The sequence below is a fragment of the Cynocephalus volans genome, chromosome 16 (assembly GCF_027409185.1).
Source record: "Cynocephalus volans isolate mCynVol1 chromosome 16, mCynVol1.pri, whole genome shotgun sequence".
NCBI lineage: Eukaryota > Metazoa > Chordata > Mammalia > Dermoptera > Cynocephalidae > Cynocephalus > Cynocephalus volans.
Window position 1 is genome coordinate 34,953,487 of NC_084475.1, and position 21,543 is coordinate 34,975,029.

General features: G+C 42.9%; 1 protein-coding gene across 13 annotated transcripts in view; it reads left to right on the forward strand.

Annotated features, from left to right (window-relative positions):
• Positions 1-21,543, forward strand: part of PRUNE2 (prune homolog 2 with BCH domain) — a 274,536-nt gene that overhangs the window by 163,956 nt on the left and 89,037 nt on the right. For all 13 annotated transcript variants that reach the window (XM_063080981.1, XM_063080984.1, XM_063080985.1 and 10 more), the window contains exons 7-9: positions 9,490-9,648; positions 11,915-18,521; positions 18,840-19,602. In XM_063080981.1, coding sequence (XP_062937051.1) covers positions 9,490-9,648; positions 11,915-18,521; positions 18,840-19,602 — 7,529 coding nt within the window. The remainder of the gene's footprint in view (positions 1-9,489; positions 9,649-11,914; positions 18,522-18,839; positions 19,603-21,543) is intronic.

A 21,543-nucleotide genomic window follows, 5' to 3' on the forward strand; every position in this document is an offset into this window, starting at 1 on the left:
CAGAGAGGAAAGAAGGTCTCCTACTCTCTTGAAATAGTGTCCAAACTAGATGATTTATTTTTACAGAGGAAAATAAATAAAGCCATGAGTGTTCAAGCTCATGGCTCAAAACAAGCCAATAGGGATGTTTTTTACATTTATACATAATTATGGAAATAATTTATTATTATTATTTTTATCGGGAGCTAGAGTGTTGCCCATGTTCTACCATTTTTTACCATAAAATAAAGCATGCCTAATGAGTGGGTTTTCCATTACATACACATGTGTCCTGAATTATTCTTTCCCATATAGAATCCTTATAAACATACATGAGCAAAAAAGGGTCTTTAAGGGGAGCAACAGTCTATCTGTTCCCTCACCAAGTCCTTAAATCCATCCTGTAGAGGAAGGTCTTAATGATTATGGGTCGCTCCTGAAAGTAAATGTAAATTAGGCTGCACTTGTTAATGAGGAGATGACTTATTTGTCTTTAATTGACTGTGAACTTTCCCCATCCAAGAATGCAATCTATCACTGCTTGCAGGAGTCTGCCCAGGATTGCTCTTCTGTGAAGTGCACATGGAGTAGTCAAGTATCTTTTGCCAGGGCTAACTCTCTGCTAATATAAGACCAGTCCTCTTTATGGAGGAGACAGTGAGGACACGGCAGAATTGTAACTCACTTATTTCAGGTTGGCCTGAAACCAGCCCACTTCATTTTAAGAAGCTCTTAACTTAAACCTGTGCTTTCAGATGAATTATCTCACAACCAATTCCTCTCTGTCTCTCCCTCTCTGTCTTCACTAATGACATGGTTACAGGAAGTACTAAATATTTGTCCCATGACCTAAAACAGTGATTTTCAGTTTTCAAAAAACATGTGATCTCCCTCTCTACATTTGAATTCTTCACCCCAAGGGAGGATCCTCCAAGACTTACTGTTTGAAAGACTCTTGAATTTTCCTTTCACACTTGTGACATTCTTGGTCTAAGTTGAAGCATCTGCAGATTTATAACATTATTATAATGGTCTTTGACAGCTGTACCTTAACGAGGACTTTGCGCTTGTGGGCTTCTCCTATTAAGATTCCTGCTTGGTCAGGGTGGTCCCCTCTGGCAATCCTAATTCCTGGTTTTCTGTGAACTTTTGAGCAGAAGAGAAGTAATATTGGGTGCGCCTTTAGATAATGCGATTTTTACATACTGAATGGTAAAGTGGGATTCTTTCATTGTTTGTGTGTCTTAGCTACCAGAGCAAGAAAAACGAGGTGAGGATAATTCTGGATAACCAGTGGTTATGTCACGTCTCCTGCTCCCTCACCCTCCTCTCCCCATGTACACATGTGCCCATCTTTTCAAAGATTATTACAACACTCTTCTTAATAGAGGGTTCTTTGGGCTTTCAGTGTTAGGCTCTTACATATAGTTAAGGGTCATTCCACATTTATATTTTATAAAGTAGGGACAAAACTGGAAATTGATGATAAAGCACGGTAATATTGGATCTTCAAAAAATTTCAACAGTTCAGACCCCCGAGCCAGCTAGCCACCAAAATAAAGAAGTAAATAAATAAATTGAAACAGCACATTATTATTAGCAGTTGTCAAAATCAAGGACGTGGCTTGTTTGTGTATAGTGACCAAGGAGAATCAATACTAGACAGAAGTAAATCAAGTAGTAAGGAACTATTTTGTATTAAATTAAAAACTGAATTAATCAGTCATATCTTTAGTGATGAAGAATATTCTCATTTAAGGACCACATAGGAGTTAAAACATGAGCTCTGAAGTCAGACTAACCTGGGTTGGAGATCCATTTTCCACACAGATGAGCTGTGTGACATCTGTTATTTAACCTTCCAAAGCCTCCGTTTTCTCAACACAAAACAGAGACAATCTTACCTCCTCACAGGGGCATTTTAAAGTTCAAAAGAGACAATGCAAAGTATTTAACAGAGTTCTTAGCGTAGACTCAGTGCTTAATTAAATTTTGTAAGGCAATATACTATTGAGAATTATATTGACATGTCCATATGTTACATATTTATTTATATATTGTAGCATTTTAAATTTTCACAAAGTATTTTCACCAAAGGGCTCTATTTTTAGCTATAAAGAATAATACGTACTGTTGGACTCTATCTTAAAAATATGATATATAATATAGTTTTAATAGACCCACTGAAGTTTTTACTACTAAGATGCCTTGGCTAGCTCATAAAATAAGAACAATAGACTGTGAAAAAAAAATGTCTGGGAAAAATGTGGGAAATATCTTTGCTTACCAATTAAAGTGTATGAAAAACAGAATAAATAAAATCTCTTAATTTATGCATGTTGTGTTCTCATAAATCATTTCCCTGTCAAAATGATCAGATTTTATTATTGCTGAATATTTTAAACATCATAATGAAATTTTGGTAGAATAAATCATAAAGCTTTCAGTGAGAACATTTGTGTACATACCTCAGCATTTTTCTTATATCTTGATTAAAAAATAGCCTTCAGTTTAGGAATAAATCCATGCAGAGTATAAATGTCAAGCTGTACTCTTAAATTTCAGTAACTCAGCGATCCATGCTGGCCACTGTGCTTATACAAGGTTGTTATGGATTGTGAAGCTGTGTTTCTAACCCTCACTACTCTCCAAAATGCAGCTTGTGTTTTAATCTTGGTCATGATTTTTATCTGTGAGCGTCCTACCTACAGATGATACCTCACTTGATTTTTACATTTCCTGCAAGAAGAAAAAAAATTTGAGACATAACAAATCTGGGAATAGCTTTCTTTGACATAAGAAAATAATTTATTTCATTTGTAAAAGCCTTACTTGGTACATTTTGTTTGTAATTTGTAAGGAAGACAACTACTTTGGATTCAATGTGTGTGATCTAGAGCACTGGACCTAAGTGGATAGTGTTAGCATCAGGAGTAAAAGCCACTGAAGGTCACGTGGCATCAGGAGGTGAAATGGTAGAAATGACAAAAAAGACACTATCCATAATGATTTAGCTGAAGGGAAAATCACTACACATTTCTGGAGGGTTTTCTGATGCCCTAAAAGCTGTTGTTTGCATAGTGGCAAACAGAAGCTCGTTCATTGGGTTTAACTTGGAATTAAGGATAAGGAATCTGTTAAGATAAACATTGCCTTACCCATAGGTTCTATCTTCCACCACTTAAAAAATGACTTTGCTTTATATTTAACTTGTGCAACTTCCTCTGTCATCCCACATCTAGGAATTTTACGTGTGCATCACCTAAGTGACCTAAAGATGTGTGTGATTATCATTCGAAAGTTCACATGTATTAAAAAAGTTATAAGGAAGAGAATTGTAATGTCAATAACCGGTTCCCGTGGGGCTGAACCATGGCTCACTTGGGAGAGCGTGGTGCTGATAACACCAAGTCAAGGGCTAAGATCCCCTTACTGGTCATCTTAAAAAAATAAATAAATAAATAACCAGTTCCCATACGCAGAGTCCTACATAATACTTTCTGTGAGTCAGATTAACTCTATGAATTCTGAAAATGATATCTTTTGATAGTCTAAGAACCAGGAAAGGAAAGCAACCTAATTTTTATTGTCTACTATATGTCAGGCACTAAGGGCCAGCCTTTAATACACAAGCATGTTCTTAATTCTCACAACAATCCTAAAAGTTGGGGGTTTACAGATAAGGAAACTAAGGCTCAGAGAGGTGAAGTAACTTAATTCATCTGGCTAGTGAGTGGCAGAGTTAGGGTTAACCTCATGTCTGGCTGACTCCAAAGTATTTACTAGAAATCTTCTAGGGAGCTCCTTAAAATAATGGACAGACACAGTAAGATTTGAGGTTAGCAATTTGGATTAGCAATTTGGCTAAATTATGACAAGTTTAATATCAGTGAATCTTAATGTCTATTGCATATTAAATTTCAATTCACATTATTTGCATACATACAGAAATGGCATCCTATTTTTATATGATTATAGCAATTACCTTCCACTTACTAGGTCATGCATGTTTCCTTGTGTCATTAAATATTCTTTGATAACATGATTTGTTAAAATTTTAACATTACTTGTGAGGTACAAGTGTGTTGTTTCAATACATGATGGCATGATTTTTAATCATAATTTATTTAACCATTTCTCTTGTTGAATATTTAGATTGTTTTTAAGTTTTAGCTATTAAAGTAATAATCCAGTGAATAGCTTTGTCCACTAATTTTCATGTACATATCTGATTATTTCTTTAGAATATATTTCTAAAACAGTGTATGAGAGTGCCCATTTGGAAATATTTAACAATAATAAGAAAAGATGTAAAATTTTATTATCAAAGGATTTCTTTGATTAATGAGTTCAGATATATTTATCGCCCATTTGTATTTGAATTGTGAATTGTCTTTTATATTCACTGTTTTTCTACTGGTGTGACCACTTTTTCTCATTGACTTATAAAAACACTCTCAAGGACATGAAACCTTTCTCCTCCCAGTCAAAAAAATTAAACAATAGTAAATAATAACAATTTCATTGGGAAACTTTTGGTGGGTTTTAAGCAGGAGAGTGTCCTTACTTGATCTACATTTTGTAAAAGCCGTCTCTTGATGCTGTGTGGAGAAGGGATTGTAGGGAAACTAGAGGGGCCACTGGGAGAGCATCTGGGAAGCTGCTGCCCAAGTTCAGGCAAGAGGTGACATTGGCTGCAGCTAGGATGGCAGTGGAGATGGAGAGAGGCTGGAGAAGTACCTGGACTTGAGAAATGTTTTAAAGGTAAAGTTAATAGGATTTGCTGATATATTATGTGAGGAGTAAGGAAAAAAGGAATCAAGAATAATTTCTAGATGTTTGACTTCAGTAACTGGGTGAAAGGGGTCAGGAAGCAAAGTCTGGGGTAGTGAGTTTTTAGAGGCATTATAAGGAAGAGCAGCCAGCAAAGGTGACTGAGGAATAGCCAGTGAGGGGGGAGAAACACAGAATGTGATTTTAGGAAAGTGTAGGACTCAAGTGCTTCGAGAAAGAGGGAGAGCGAAATTCTGCAGAGAAGCCAAAGAGGGTAAGAACAGGAGCATGATTTTTGGATTTGGCAAGCTGGAAGTGATTGACACTTTTGAGAAGAGCCTTTCAGTTGGATGATGGGGCCAGATGCCCAACAGGAGGGATTGAGAAGACACGGGAGGCGAGCATGCGTGAGCCATGTAGGAGGAGAGGGTTTTCTCTCTCCAGGAATACCTGTTTACGTAATCAAATGTTTACAAGATGTTATTTAGATCACTTTCATTTCATGTGATGCACCCGAGATACCAGCATATAGCATAAAAACTAAAATTTTAAGCCACGGAATAAGGAGGAAAAGTAGGATTTTATGGGAGTGGAGTTTTCCACCTCATTCACTTGCACACTTTTGACCACAAATGCAGTAAACCTATCGGGCACTGTCGCCATCACTAGCTCAGTTCTTGTGTTAGTTCAGGTAGAGCCATGTCATCTGTTTCCCTGCTGTATTAGTCCATTTTGTGTGGCTATAACAGAAATATCTGAGACTGGGTAATTTATAAAGAAGAGAGGTTTATCTGGCTTACGATTCTGGGACAGCTGCGTCTGGCATGGGCCTCAGGCTGCTTCTACTCGTGCTGGAAAGTGGCAGGCAGCCAGTGGGTACAAGCAGATCACATGGTGAGAGGAAGCAAGAGAGAGGAAGCAAGAGAGAGAGAGAGAGAAGGTACCAGGGTCTTTTGAAGCAACGAGCTCTTGTGGGAACTAATAGAGCGAGAACTCACTCATTAATCCCTCCTCCCCCAGGGAGAGCATTAATCCATTCATGAGGGATCCGCCCCCATGACTCAATCAGTTTCCAACACTGCCACACTGGAGATCAAATTTCCACATGAATTTTGGAGGGGACAACACATCCCAACTCCATCACCTGCCCTGGGTTGTCACGTTGAGCAACCTCATTTAGGGCCCTTGTGATTACTCTTTAGCATTAGGCCAGGAAATAATAAAGCCTTTTCCTCCCCACATTTTCATACCTTCCTACTCATTCCAAAACTAGGAATTACTCAGGAAAAAAGACTCATGACCTCTAAAAATGTTTAGTGATTGAATCTTTGGAACTATGGGTGACAAAGGGCTTTGACAGAGAGCAACTGTCATTCTTCCTAACTGGTGGGATTAGTCTGGGATTTTACCAGTCATTTCCCAGTTGCAATGACTAGTTACTTTCTAAATTTCATGCAGCAATCATAGGATACAGAGGGGGTATGTGGCTGGGGTGGGGCCGGTAATTTAAAGAGGAGATTCCTTTATTTTCTAAACCTTTCTCAAATTGAGTGGGAGGTATATATGTATGTATATAATTTTAACTTTAAGTGGGGGAAGACATTTTGGAAACATTTGAGCAGATTAACAAATAGTATTTGTATACATGTAACTAAAACAGTAATTTATCAGGTAGAAGACAGATGAGGGGATAAAATGCCAACCTGTATCTACAGTTGGGTTGTGTTGATGATGAAGTGCTGTTTATTCAAGGCCAGCCTAGCTCATCAGCAGCATAAGAGCACGTCGCAGCACATGACTCCCTGCGTAGCTAGAAGTCAATAATAAATTATCTCCTATGCAAACAGCACTGGCATAAAAGCAGAACAGACGCTGCCTCCTGGATTCCTGAAGATTCTCACTCATTCCCTTGTTTTGATTCTCTTTTAAACATGAAACTCTTGACACTATACTAAGGCCAGTAGATCAAATTGGGCTGGGACAGTTTTATTAGAGTAGATAGGGTATAGTTGTTGACAGCCTGTTTTGGGGGTTAATGTAAAACGTAATTATTTGTTTCTCTAACATGCCTAGGTGATTCAAATAATTTGTTTTGTCAATTCTTCATTCGATACTGTGGAATTTGGAGTCACTCGGAGGAAAACTGAGACAGTGTTACCCAAAGGAGCTAGGTCGTGAGAATCACTTGAAGGACATGATGAAAATACAGATTCTCGGACTGGATCCCCGACCTGCTAAATGAGAACTTCTATGAAGTGGCCCAGAAGAACACGCCCCAGGGTGATTTTTATGATGAGGCCATTGTGGGGAATGGAGAGCTGAGAGTGTGTGTTGGTGACATGACAGTGTTGAGGGAGCCGAGGGAAGTGGTTCATAGAGAAATACATCAGTGAACAAATGCCTCCCTAGAGTGGTGCTTTTCATATTTCATTGCATTGGAATCACCTGGGATTGCTGGAAAATGCAGATTCTGCCTCAGTAGGTCTGGGGCATGGCCTGAGGCTGCATTCTAACAAGATGCCTGCTGCCACCAGAGCTGCTGACTGGAGGTCCCCAGGATGCTAGAGCCACCGGTTTCACACAGAAGATTCCCAACCAGTTGGGGCTCAGTTGACATTTCTGAATGGCAAATGTTCCACCTGTATGGCTTTGAGTAATGCTGATTCTACTGATTTTTAGTCTTGTGCTCAGATATGAGTAAAACCTGCCCTGTCATGTTTCAGTGACCTAGCCAGGAGTGCAGCGATAATTGTCATTTTACGTGAAAATCTCTTAGAAATGTGTGTCTTCTTTCAAAAGTTTATAAATGTATTTTCGGGGTTTTATATACATAATGAAAAAATATTTAGAAAGGAAAAGTGTAGGACTTATTGTGCCCAAGTCTTCAGTTACTGGAGATTAGATGTAGGTAGTAGTTCTTTCTGGTTTTCCATCGGGACCACCTCTTCTTTCATGATTCATAATGGCAAAAAGCTCAGCATTAGGATTCTTGATTGACCACCAATGATGATTAGAAATTATTTTATCTACTGAATGCAAATTGTATATAATATAATGTCTGGGGTTTTTTTTAAAAAAAAAAAAAAAAGCTCATCCTAAATATCTACTTCCATTGTGAGTGAATTAATTTTTAAAAAATATCTTCTTAAGGTTTGTTATTATGCCATTTGGAAAATAAATAAAAAGCATGAAGACTGACAGTACACTTTTTGGAACATATGCTTCCGAAAGCTATCGTATTTGAACATCTTAAACTTTATTAGCAAATCAGTACAACAGATCCTTGGTATCCATTGGCAATATATCCTGAGACCTTTGTGGATTCCCATGTGCAATTCCTTGTAACCAAAAAAGGGAAAGTGGCCTCATAAGATGCCTAATGAGAGTGGCTGCTGCCAAGTGGACAGCAGAGCCTCCTGGAGAGGTGGAAGCTAGTCATCTGTGGGGCCTGCCTGCTGAGGGTCTTGTGAGCCCTCGCAGGGGCCTCAAGACCTTAAGATTCCACTTAGCAGAATTACAGTGTACATGTACGATGGCTTTTTGAAGTGGCTAGTAAATAGTCTAAACCACAAATACCCAGTCTACAGGTTTCAAAGAGCTACCACACACAAGCATGAATCCAGACATAGAGGAAATCAGCAACTATATGAGTGTACTGTTTAGCTCTTCACGGTGGTTATCTGAGAAGGGGTGCACGGCACTTCCACTCTCTATGGTATACATTTCTGTATTTTAATATCTTACCAGCAGCAGGCATAATTCTGATTACTATTATAATCAGAAAAAAATCAGTAGAAGTCTTTAAATCCCTTGAGCGCACACTATGGTGTTTTTCATTGATTGGCACAATGGACTGCCAGTTGATTGATTATATATGATGCTCATCTATGTATATATGCTGTGACAGAGACCACATAGCACAGGTTGATTTTATGTCTCTCTCCAGTCATCCTGCAAACATACCTTGAGCAATTGGGATATGCCGGGAGTTGTGCTGGGGCTAGCATACGGTCTTCCCCGTCCTTCCTTAAGGAAGAGAGAGAACCATGCAGACAAAGTGGTCATTGTTGCAGTTAATAAAACTTGAAGAGGCCAGTGCATTTTCTGCAAATGATGTGAGCAACAGGTCTGGGTGCTCCGAGATAGTGCTGCTCTTTCCACAATTATTCATTCCTCCGTAGCTGCCACACAGAGCAAGCAGATCTGACATCTCAGCTCTTCCAAAAATCTTCCAGGCTTCTTCATTGGAATAAAAACCACTTGGTAAACTCAGCTAAGTTCATCCTTAGGAATTTCTGCTTGGAGCTAATAATAATCATTAGAAAATAAAATTATAGGAAAAAAAACCCCTCCCTCCTGCTTTTCTAATGATAAATTATAATAATAGTCAGCAGACGTTTCTACATAGGTCTTCCAATAAGAGGGAAAAAACATGCTTTGCAAAGTAAGTGTTTGAATAAATATTTTAGGAAAAAAATAAGATATTTATTCCTTGTCTAAGCGATTCTTAATAATAATGGCAAAAACTCCTTCCTTTCTTGATTTGGGGAAACAAAGAAGCCAAGTATATTTTAAGCAATAGTATGAAAGTTTCCAAACTTTCTCAAAGCAAATTGCTTATTTCACTTGCCTCTAATAATGAATACCTGTCCTAATATATCATCAGTCTGGACAAATTTGTGGCACAGTTTCCCACTGGGCGGTTTGACATTAATATCAAATTTTCTGTTGTTTCAGAACTGTCTGTTTCACAGCAATATCACCAGCGATTTGAAAGCATTTACAGACAAATTCGGTTTTGATGTCCTCATCCTGTTCTCCAGCTACCTGTCAGAGGAGCAGCAGCCCAGACGCCAGATCGCCGTGTACTCGGAGAACCTAGAGCTGTGCAGTCAGGTGGGCCACCCCTCGCACCCACACGTGTTTCACCGCACCGGCACCTGCCCACGCTCAGGACAGACAGTGGACGATGGGAACCGATGGGTGACTCCTAAGAAATTGGCCCAAGGGATAGAGTCCTAGAGTTTTGAATTTTAGGAAGTGTTGGGGGTATTTTGCACACTGGACCTTTTAAAAGAGTCCCATATCCATTTCTCTTCTAGCCTGAATCCATAGAGAGAACGATCAGATTTTTCTCACCCAAGTGAAGGCAAGTTCTCTTGAGGGTGCTGTTTCTTTTCTCCCTGGTAACATCTAACAGAATGTAGTCCCTGCCTCAATACCCACTTGGTGCCCAGTGTTTGGTTACTGATGATCTGATGCTTTAATCAAAATTAGTCTGTCCCCAGGCACTAAAATTCTGACTAGGCAATCGATTGGAACTTCTAGGTTAATACCTGAGTCTTTTAACCCAAAGTCTAGGAAATAACAGAATTAGAGAAAATTAATCAAAGTAGGCCACTGGATATACCAAACTAGGTGTATTTAATAACTAGTATGAGTACATACGTGATTCACTATGCTATGAGCCGCATGGGCATAGAAGGCTTTCTCACTCATCTGTCCTCACTAAGGGATGAGACACCTCGTGTACCTTCAGGTGACTCAGCAGCAAAGTCTCTGCCCTTTCTCTTCATACTCCCTTTCTGTCCTCCGAGAGCTCTGTCTTGGCTCTCTTGACACATGACTGTAGGTGCTCTCGGGCTCTCTCTGTGCTTTCTCAAATCCAAATATGAAAGAGTCCCTGCTCCTGCCACGGATGCATTTTGTACCCTCCTCTGACCCGCGTGCATTTGTGTGTGGCATCACCAGCCTGTGGCTTTTCAGTGCTCTCCTCTGTGTTTGGTTTCAAAGCTGAATTTTACCTTTGGTCACTGGCTTCCTTGGGAAAGGATTTGGGCCATCCTAAGCCTCCAATATGGTGGTTTTCAAATCACTTTTAGCAGCAGATCCCTTTTTCAAACCAATTTGAAAATCGATTCATTTAAAATAGACAAAACTAGGTGAGCAGGTGAAGGGGTTAGAAGCCCTTGAGTGACTCCACTTCTCTCTTCTCTCCTCTCACCCTCCCACCCTCCCCCCCCTGGGAAGCCTGAGCAACGCAGACAGGGTCACACAATGGGTGAAGAGTCACAGCCTCTGAAGGCCACTGCCCGAGTTCAGAGCTCAGGCTCCATCATCTGTCAGCTGCATGTTGATGGACGACTTATTTAACCTTCCTGGGTCTTTGTTTTCTCATCAATAAAATGGAGAATAAAAGAGTCCCTGCCTTGTAGAATCACTGTGAGGATTAAAGGCGATAATGATCATAAAACCCTTAGGACCATGTCTGGCATATGAAAGCACTCCATAAATTACTATTAATGATTATTATTGCTGTTATTATTATTACTATCAATATGAGCTCTGTGGTGGCTGTCGTTATTATTATTATGACTATTATTACCGCCACAAATCCTGTGGGGATATCTCAAAGGCTCAATGTGGCAAAATACTCCTGGTATTTCCTAAAATTCATAGAGCCACAGGCCAGTTCTGGCCTCGCACTGACCATCCATCACCATGTCTGTCACAGTGGCTGTCTGTCACTGACCATGCCTCCCGGGTCAGCTTTGTCTGGTCTGGGCTCCACGTCTGTGTTTCCTGGGGCTGGAGGGGACAGATGGAGCCTGAGTTCTGTTTGGAAAGCTGGGCCCCTGGTAGCTTCTCTCTCCTTCCTACCTTCTCCTTTGCCTTGGAAGCTGTCAGAGGTTCAAGTAGACCTGGCTGCCTGCTCCTAAACAAGAGTCTTTCTCCTGCCGCATCTCTGCTTATTCCAACACTTCCCCTCTAGTTTTTGTCAGTGACCAGCATGCTCTGCTTTTTTGCAGACTTGAGTTTCACTCCTGTTGGAAGAGAGTGTCATAGTACACTGAGAAAAGGAGTTAGATGGTTTTAAATCTCTTTACCCATAACTTTCAGGAGCCAGCAAAATCGAGCAGCTGGATTTTGAGTTAAATGCAAAGACTATTTGATAGATTTGGAGAAAGGTTGGTGGTACATTATGTGAGACTTTCCATAATATATAATGTATAATGTTTGCCTTGTACTATTCTTAGTTATTTGAGTTCTTCCTAGACAGATGAACACAGGTTAATTTCATATTAAGAAACATTGTGAAACATAAACTGCAAACTGCAAAGACTGCCTGAGTGCTCACACAAACCCTGTGCCTCCCTGACAGATCTGCTGCGAGCTGGAAGAGAGTCAGAGCCCTTGCCTGGAACTGGAGCCCTTCGAATGTGGCTGTGATGAGATCCTGGTGTACCAGCAGGAGGACCCTTCAGTGACTTGTGATCAGGTGGTTCTCCTTGTCAAGGAAGTCCTCAACAGGAGGTGTCCAGAGATGGTCTCCAACAGCCGGACGTCGTCAACAGAAGCTGTGGCAGGCAGTGCCCCCCTCTCCCAGGGGTCTTCCGGGATTATGGAGTTGTATGGTTCTGACATAGAGCCACAGCCCAGCTCCGTGAATTTCATAGAGAACCCTCCAGATTCCAATGATTCCAACCAGGCCCAGGTGGATGCCAACATAGACCTCGTTAGCCCAGATAGTGGGTTGGCCACTATCAGGAGCAGCCGTTCATCCAAGGAGAGCTCGGTCTTCCTCAGTGATGACAGTCCAGTGGGAGAAGGTGCAGGGCCTCACCACAGCCTCCTCCCAGGGCTTGACTCATATAGTCCCATACCCGAGGGGGCAGTGGCAGAGGAGCATGCACGGTCCGGAGAACATGGTGAACACTTTGACCTCTTCAACTTTGACCCAGTACCCATGGTTTCTGGGCAGTCCCAACCATCTTCCCATTCTGCAGACTGCTCCCCAGCAGATGACTTCTTCCCCAATAGCGATTCATCGGAAGGACAGCTTCCCACTGGGCCTAAAGGACTTGACGGGATAGGGATCAACATGTCTAATTATTCATCCAGTTCACTTTTGTCAGAGGCTGGCAAAGATAACCTTGTGGAATTTGATGGAGAGTTTGTCCAAAGACAAGAAAGTCCTAGAGATAACTCTGAAAGAAATTTGAGCCTGACAGGTTTTATGGGAGATGAGTCTCCTTCACCAGAAAGGCTGGAAAATATTGGAAAGAGGATCCCACCAACACCTATGAATAGTTTTGTTGAAAACTCACCATCCCCTGAAGAACCAGACCCTCTCTATTCAGAAGATATAACCCAAAAAGCAATCAACACAGGTCACACAGAGCCACCTCCAACCCGTGCTCGGTGCAGCAGTTGGTGGGGTGGTTTGGAAATTGACACTAAAAATATTGCAGATGCATGGAGTTCCAGTGAGCAGGAATCGGTCTTCCACAGCCCTGAGTCATGGAAAGATCGTAAGCCAAGCTCAGTTGATAGAAGAGCCTCAGATTCTGTATTTCAACCAAAAAGTCTCGAATTCCCAGGGTCAGGTCCCTGGAAGTGTGAATTTGGTCAGCCTGAACTGGGTAGCAGTGATATTCAAGACCAAAATGAGGAAAGCATGCAGTTTCAGAACCTGCCCCTGGAGAAATCACATTTGCCAAATGATTCTGCTCAGAAAACGAACCACCTGATAGAAGACTTCGCTGCCTTGTGGCATTCCGGCCACTCTCCCACAGCGATGCCTGAGCCATGGGGAAATCCTACGGATAACAGTGAACCAGCGGCTACAGCATCATTCCCTGCCTGGGGGGCATTTGGTAAAGAAGATAATGTTGAAGCTTTAAACAGTACCTGGAATCTGCACCCCACAAGTGGTGAGACACCTTCTGTGAGGGACCCAAATGAGTGGGCCATGGCAAAGAGTGGGTTTTCTTTTCCTTCAGAAGACCTACTGGACAATTCACCCAGTGAGGCAGGTAATGAAGCAGCTCCAGAAATCTGGGGCAAGAGGAACGGTAACTCCAGGGATAACATCCTTGTATCTGGAAATCCCAGTTCTGATCCGGACCATGCATGGAATAATTCTAAGCCATCGAAGGAAGATCAGAGTGGTTTAGCAGATCCTGAAACTAGGGGGCAGGTGTATGAAAAGGTAGATTCCTGGAACCTTTTTGAGGAGAGTGTTAAGAAAGGAGGGTCAGACGTCCTAGCTCCTTGGGAAGATTCCTTCTTAGCATATAAATGCTCCGATTACAGTGCATCCAACAGAGAAGATTCAGTGCCCTCCCCCTTAGATACCAACTACTCCACCTCGGACTCCTACACATCACCAACATTTGCTGGGGATGAAAAGGAAACTGAAAACAAGACATTTGCTAAAGAAGAAGCTTCTGAGTCAAAAGATGCTACCTGTACCGCCGAGGAGGCTGGAATTCCCCCTCAGTCACTGCAGCAGCCACCTAGGAATCGAATTAGTTCAGGTCCTGGGAACCTAGACATGTGGGCTTCTCCTCATGCAGATAGTAGTTCTGAGATGAATGCCACTCGCAGCCCAGATCGAGATTTGCTCAAGACAGAGCACACAGATGATAAAACCGTCGCCATGGAGGATGACGCTGGGGGAAGCAGCCAGTCCAGTTACGATGACCCCAGCATGATGCAGCTGTACAATGAAACAAACCGGCAACTCACACTTCTGCACAGCAGCACCAACTCCCGGCAGGCGGCCTCCGACAACCTCGACTTGTGGAACAGAGTGATTCTGGAGGACACGCAGTCCACCGCGACCATCTCGGATATGGATAATGATTTGGACTGGGATGACTGCAGTGGGGGCATGACGATCCCTGGCAATGGTCACACAGAAGAATACCTGGCTGACAGTACTGAACCAGAAACCCGATTTTCAGTGAGACAGCTGGAACCATGGGGCGTGGAGTATCAGGAAGCTAGTCAGGCAGACTGGGAACCCCCTGTCTCTGCTGAGCACCCCAAAGACACTGCTCCTAGCGAATATCACACACTGAATGAGAAAAGTGGGCAGCTGATCGCAAACAGTATTTGGGATTCTGTCATGAGAGCTAAAGACGTGTCATCTTTCATGTTACCAGCCCCACCGTATATTACAGAATCTGAACCAAGCAAATTGCCTCCTGAATCTCCCAGCCATTCAGCAAATGTTAAGGACAGTCTCAGCCCAGATGGGCTAGAAGCCTCTGGAGACAGCGAGTTGGGAGCACTGACACCTCATCCTGACAACCAGGACACGTGGAGAGGACCCCTGCACAGTGATACAGCACCCTTGGGGACTGGGCTTGAGAATCCAGGGCATTTTGCACACTCAGATTCATGGAAAGGTCATAGCTATGGACAAAGTGAAAGTGAGGATGTCCCTGGAGCCACTGACAGCAGGCGCCTCGATGAGGAGGTGACAGGCCGTGTCACAGATAATGCCTCAGGGATTTCTGGAAAAGGGCCAGGCGACCAGGAACTCTCTTCTCCAGTTACATCTGAACATCAAGAAATCTCTGTTGAATCAGACAAAATCAACTCTTTTTCAGTCACTTTCAGTCCTCAAACCGAGGAACCAAAGAAAGCTTCAAAATATAAGAAGGGGTCTTACAACCTATACTCCTGTGATGTGCAAACAGGGGTGTCCACAAATCACCTGCAGGCAAAAGATAGCTATGAAAAGCACCTCGTGAGTCATAGAAATTCAAGTGAAGCCACTGAGATTTCAGGTGAGATAAATTTAACAAAAAATGTGTCTTTATCTGAAATGGATCTTGAGAACACTGAAGAATGTAACATTCTGGAGCCAGAGAGAGTGAACGAAGGGCCACCTCATGAATTTCCCCGAAGCCTTGACATTCGGAATGACCCTGTACATGGTGATACGCAGGCCAGTTGGACAAGTTCTGAGATAACTAAGAATCTCGAAGTTAAGGGTACTGAAAACAGCCTTTCAGGAGCCAGTTCATCTGGAAATCGTGACAGAGAAAGCATTTCTAGTGAGTACACTCTTTCAAGTGCATCAAGTCCCGATCCCAATGACTCTTCGTCTGCACTGTCTTCCTGGGGCCATGGACCCAGGACTGAGCATGAAAAAGAGAATCGAGATGATCGGAGTGAACCGAATCACCAAGAATCTGAACTAGTCACCACTGATGGCCAACTAGAAGTCGTTATTGAAATGGAGGACTTAGAAAAAAATAGAATGGACGAGTTTGAAAAGAGCTTTGATCACAAGGTTCCTAGATTTTTAGAGATTTGGAATGACTCAGTTGATGGTGATTCCTTGTCCTCTTTATCCAGCCCTGAAACAGGCAAATATTCTGAATATTCAGGTACATATCAGGAAAGAAATCTAATGGTTAGCCAGCAGGAGAAAAATGAATGTGACATGCCTGAAACTGTGCAGCCAGAGGATGCCAAGGTCATTTCAAGGATCTCAGGTCCTGATGATGATAGCATGGGCGCTGGAGAGTCGGTGGAGAACGGGATCCATTCACCTATTTGCCAAGTTGCTCAGAGTGAATCCAGAGCTTGTGATTCGTTTAATGAATCTAATAAGTTCTGGGCCGCAGCTGATCCCAAGTCTGAGGAATTTGCTGGCTACATAGGCAGTCCAGAACAAGCAGAGAATGAGAAAAAGTCAAACCCGTCTTGTGACATTCCACAAAGCAGCCCCGATCCCTGGAATTTCTCACCACTGGCAGAGACTGAAATACAGATTACAGCAGTAGAGAAGGAGATGAAATCTTCAGAAACAAGGAAGACGGGAGATGTCATCTGGCAAACAGCTCCCAAAACTGAACCAAAGAATGAAGATAATTCTAAGTTGGAAAGGCTTGGCTTCTCAGCTGAGAGCACTGACTGGTGGAGGACCTCGCCGCAAGAAGGGAGGCCACGTGAGAGTACATGTGAAGGGGAACTGTCTAACTCAAGCAGTGTGTTAGGGATGAATTCTTCACTATGCCAAAATATGGGTCCCTGGGGAGTACCCATCCAGGGTGATGATGAATCCATGGACCAATCCTTTACCAATCCTTTCAGTGATAAACATCAGCCACCCTTTCTGGAGAGCAATGAGGGGAACTCCCACGAGCAGCTTTGGAACATTCAACCAAGGCAGCCAGACCCAGATGCCGACCAGTTTAGCCAGCTGGTAGTACTGGACCAAATCAAAGAAAAGGATTCAAGAGAGCAAACCTTCATGTCTTCTGCTGGTGATGGACTCGCCGCTGAAATGCCTACCCAAGAGCAGTGTCAGGATACCGTGCTGTCAGCCTGGGAGCAGCCAGACCCATCTTCTCACACAGATGGAAATGAACGTGTTATATCTAATGTTTCAACTATTGTGTGTCCAGAAACAAATTGGTGGAAACAAGAGAAATCATACCTCGGTGAAATGACAAATTCAAGCATTGCCACAGAAAATTTCCCAGCTGTCAGTTCTCCCACACAATTGATAAAGAAGTCATCCTCTGAATGGGGTGGCTCTACCCCGACTGAGAGTCCCCAAGATGCCTTTGTTCCAGATATTTTACATGGCAACTTCCAAGAGGGTGAGCAACTGGCCACAGCTTCGCCTGACCTGTGGGTGGATGCTAAGCAGCCCCTCAGTTTGAAAGCAGATGGTGAGGGCCCCGATATACTCACTCACTGTGACCATGACAGCAATTCGCAGGCTTCCAGCAGCCCTGATATATGTCATGACTCTGAAGCAAAGCAAGAGACTGAGCAGCACATCAGTGCTTGCAAGGGACCTGAAGTGGAATCTGGTGAATTTCATCTCACTGAGCCAAAGACAAGTGAAGGGCCCAGTCGGGAGCCTGGGCAGGAATTTGTCCCATACAGTTCAGAGCTCTGTTCTGACAATGCAATTCCACTGCCTCCAAACAGCAATCAAGCAAACATGAATGGCACATCTCAGCCTGCCTCTCACAAAAGTCCTCCTGAACCCTCTGCAACTAATGGTGACAACCACACAGGTGTAAAAGCATCAGAACAAGGAACCAGCCCAGGTACAGCACCAATTGTGGAACCCAACAACAGAACAATCCCAGGGACTGAAAATGTGCAAACTAGCATTTTTGTAACTCCCCAAGAGCTTACTATGGAAGGCAACAGCCCTTGGGTATCAGAGGACTTTTCTCCTGAAAGTCATTCAGGTGCAAGAACCTGGTTTGGCTGTGAGCAGCCTTTTGCTCCTGAGAATCCTGCTGCAGTTACCGATGCTTTACTAGTCTCAGACACTTGCCTGGACGTGAGTGAAGCTGCCTTTGACCATAGTTTCAGCGATGCCTCAGGTCTGAACACGTCCACGGGAACAATAGATGACATGAGTAAATTGACATTGTCAGAAGGCCATCCGGAAACACCAGTTGATGGGGACACAGGGAGGCAAGATATCTGTTCATCTGAAGCCTCATGGGGTGATTTTGAATCTGATGTAATGGGCCAAAATATCGATGAAGATCTAATGAAAGAGCCGGAACATTTCCTCTATGTTGGTGACCCTCCCTTGGAGGAAGACGCTCTGAAGCGATCGCTGGCACCATACACACCACCCTTTGATTTGTCCTGTCTCACGGAACCTGCCCACAATGCAGAAACGACAGAGGAAGCTGGGTCCCCAGGGGATGAGTCTCTGGAAAGCGAAGCAGCAGGGATACTGCTTTCTGCTCTTCCGGAAAGGAGAAATGAGGGAAACCACACTGAAACCAAAAGAAGGCAGCCTGAACCCCAGCTGGTTGTGCTGCATATTCACGAAGACCCTGAGTCGGTTTCTTTGTCTGTAGACGTGCACTCTGACACTGAGTTATCTCCATCAAACAACATTGAGTTATCTCCATCAGACATCGACTGGGAAGTAGAATCAGATCGTTCTGATGCACCAGCAGGTGGCGACATAGGATCACCAAATGGTAAGAAACTTCTCATTCCCCTACCTTGCAAGAAACTGCAGCTTTGATTAAACTAGTGCATTTGAAGGACACTCTCTTCCTACCAATGAGGGTAGAGAACTAACTGCGTTTTTAGTCCGTGCCTGACCAATCCTGCATAACAGCAGTAAAATCTAATCCCTATCCCTGATAATGCACAAGAAAATTAAACAGCTCTAAAAAATAAAAATATTTCTTAATTTACCTCCTTTTGGATGATCACTTGCAAAGATCTTTTGCAAAGATCACAATCACATAATATGTTAATTAAGCCTTCTCACCTTCAACTTCCACTTCTAGGTGCCAGCAGAGGAATATTAGAGCTGGAAGAGGAAAAAATAATTCCTATCAAAGAGCCTGAGCAGATAAAGTCAGAATACAAGGAAGAAAGATGCACAGAGAAGAAAGAAGATCATGCTCTACACATGGACTACATACTTGTAAACCGTGGAGAAAGTTCACCCCTGACGCCAGAGGCCTGGGAAGCAAGAGAAAGCATATCCGAATCAGAGGAAATGCCCACAGGTTCTGAAGAAGCGAGGCTGCCAGAAACTCAGTCAGCAAGCTTCCCAGACACATGTCAGCCTCCCTCCTTAGATGATAGAAAAGATCATTCTGCAGAGAGAATGTCTTCCAAAGAGTACAAGAGCTCATCTTTTGAAAGCCCTGTGGAAGAGCAGAGTTGGATGGTCTTGGGCCACGGTGAGGTTAGTGATCGGTTGTCGGAAGCCAGGGACTCAGGGCCTGGATGTTGTGGCAAGACTGTGGAGCCATTCTCTGATCTCAGCTTGGGAAGGGGGCCCCAGATGGAGGTTCTGGGAGAAATGAAGCCTCTAGAATCCTTAGCACTAGAGGAAGCCTCTGGTCTGGGCAGCCAGTCATGGAAAAGCAAGAGCCATGGCAGGACTGGCCTGGATGCATTTATGTTGCAGATGGTCGCCCATGACAATGAATGGGAAATGCTTTCACCACGGCCTTCTCAGAAACACACGATCTCTGAACTGGAAATAGAGGAGGAGACAGAGTTCCTCGAGCCCAGAACTGAGAAACCAAGACCAAATGGGTAAGCAAAAGGCTACATTTATTTCTTTTTCCTGAAAACCATTTTATTTAGAAGCTGGAAAAATGGTGAAGGGTCATGGAATATGAAGAGTGATGCCTGAGTGATAGGAGCTTTGCAAGGCACACCAGTAAAAGCAGCTGCAGAAAACTATAACCAAAATAATAATGTGTATACATTTTCAGCCAAAAAAGGCCCTTCAATTTTCATCCAGAGTCTTACACCTACCTTCCTGACCCCCCACCCCACCTACTTCAACACCTACATACTCTTAAACAGGCTGTCAGGAATGAGGGGCGTAGCACCTGCTATGTGCAAGGCACTTTGCCCACATTATCTCATTTAATCCTTGCACGCTGGTAGGGGAAGTGGGGGACGGGACTCAAATATCCAAAAGGTTTTGCCTAGAATTAAGAATAAATTGCCTAGAATTAAGTAACCAGTGTGAACACTATGGGATTCAAAGCTTTCTACCTCCAAAGCCCATACTTTCCTGGCTGACACACTGCCTGTCCTACAGAATAGGCATTTTCTAGTTTTATGGAAGCACCTAACATACTAGTAGGAACAAGGAGACTCCAAAGCAGGCTCAGAATCTTCATGTAAAACATTCATTCCCTAATTGACTGAAAAACTGGCAACCTACTGTCAAATCAGTGATTCAATCATTCATTCATCTATTCACCACATAGTTTTTGAGAATTTGCTCTGTGCCACGTTTCTGGGTATCCAATGGGCTGAATGTCATCGTTGCCCTCAAGTTTTGGGTTCTGATGAAACTGTTTAGGGTTCATCATTTCTCTTCCTTTGCCTTTATAAAGCCCTCCTGCTTCCAGGGACAAAAGGGCAAATTGTGAAAAGGAACTTAAGTAAAGGGGGAAATCGTGTTTCTTCTTTAAAATGTAGTGGAGAAAAGAATCTTTTTCCTACTCAGTTTGGAAGTTTAAAGGACTATACATACCATGTGCCCACTGTGAGTCAAGAAATCTGTTACAGCCTAGCTCTGTCGTTACTGTTATATATTTTAGGATTAGCCCCAGGCTTAAGTTTCCTCATCTGTAAAATTAGTGGGTTGGACTGGATGACCTCAAGCATTTCTTTGGTATTAAATTCTATGAATGTAATTTGTGTGTGTATTAGTCCGTTTTCTGTTGCGTTTAACGGGATACTTGAAACTGGGTAATTTACAAAGAAATGAAATTTATTTCTTACAGTTTTGGAGACTGGGAAGTCCACAGTCCAGGGGCACATCTGGAGAGGGCCTTCTTGGTGGTGACTCTCCACAGCAGTGCAGGGTGTCACATGGCCAGAGGTGGCATGAGCAAGAGAACTAACCTTCTCACTCACTCACTCACTCTCCTTATATTTTCTTTTCTTGTCTTTTCTTTTTTTTTTTTTTGGCAACTGGCTGGTACACATACCCGAACCTGTGACCTTGGTGCTATAAGGCTGCCCTCTAACCGGCCAACCCCTTCTTTCTTCTTATAAAGCCATCAGAATCACACCCATGATAACTCATTACGCCAAGAATGGGTTAATCCATTCACGAGGGCACAGTCCTCATGATCCAGTCACCTCTCAAAGGCCCTATCTTTCAAATATCATAATTAGCTTTCCCACTCTCTTAACACTTCTACAATGGGGGTCAAGTTTCCAATACATGAACTTTTGGGGGACACATTTAACCCATAGCTGTGTGGAAACAGAATGTGTCCAGGAGAGCTTTGGCATTCACAAGTTACATTTCTTGATGAAAGGAACAGAGAAAACAGACAGACTAGCAGGAATATACTGACGCTTAGTAAAGTGCCGTAAGGAATTAAAAGCTGTGCCACATTAGAGTGCAGCTTCATAAATGCAGACATTTTCAGTTGGCCTAATCTTTCTTTTTTTCCTGTCAAGCTATTTCCTTCCAGAGAGACCTCAGATCTGTTATCAGAAAGA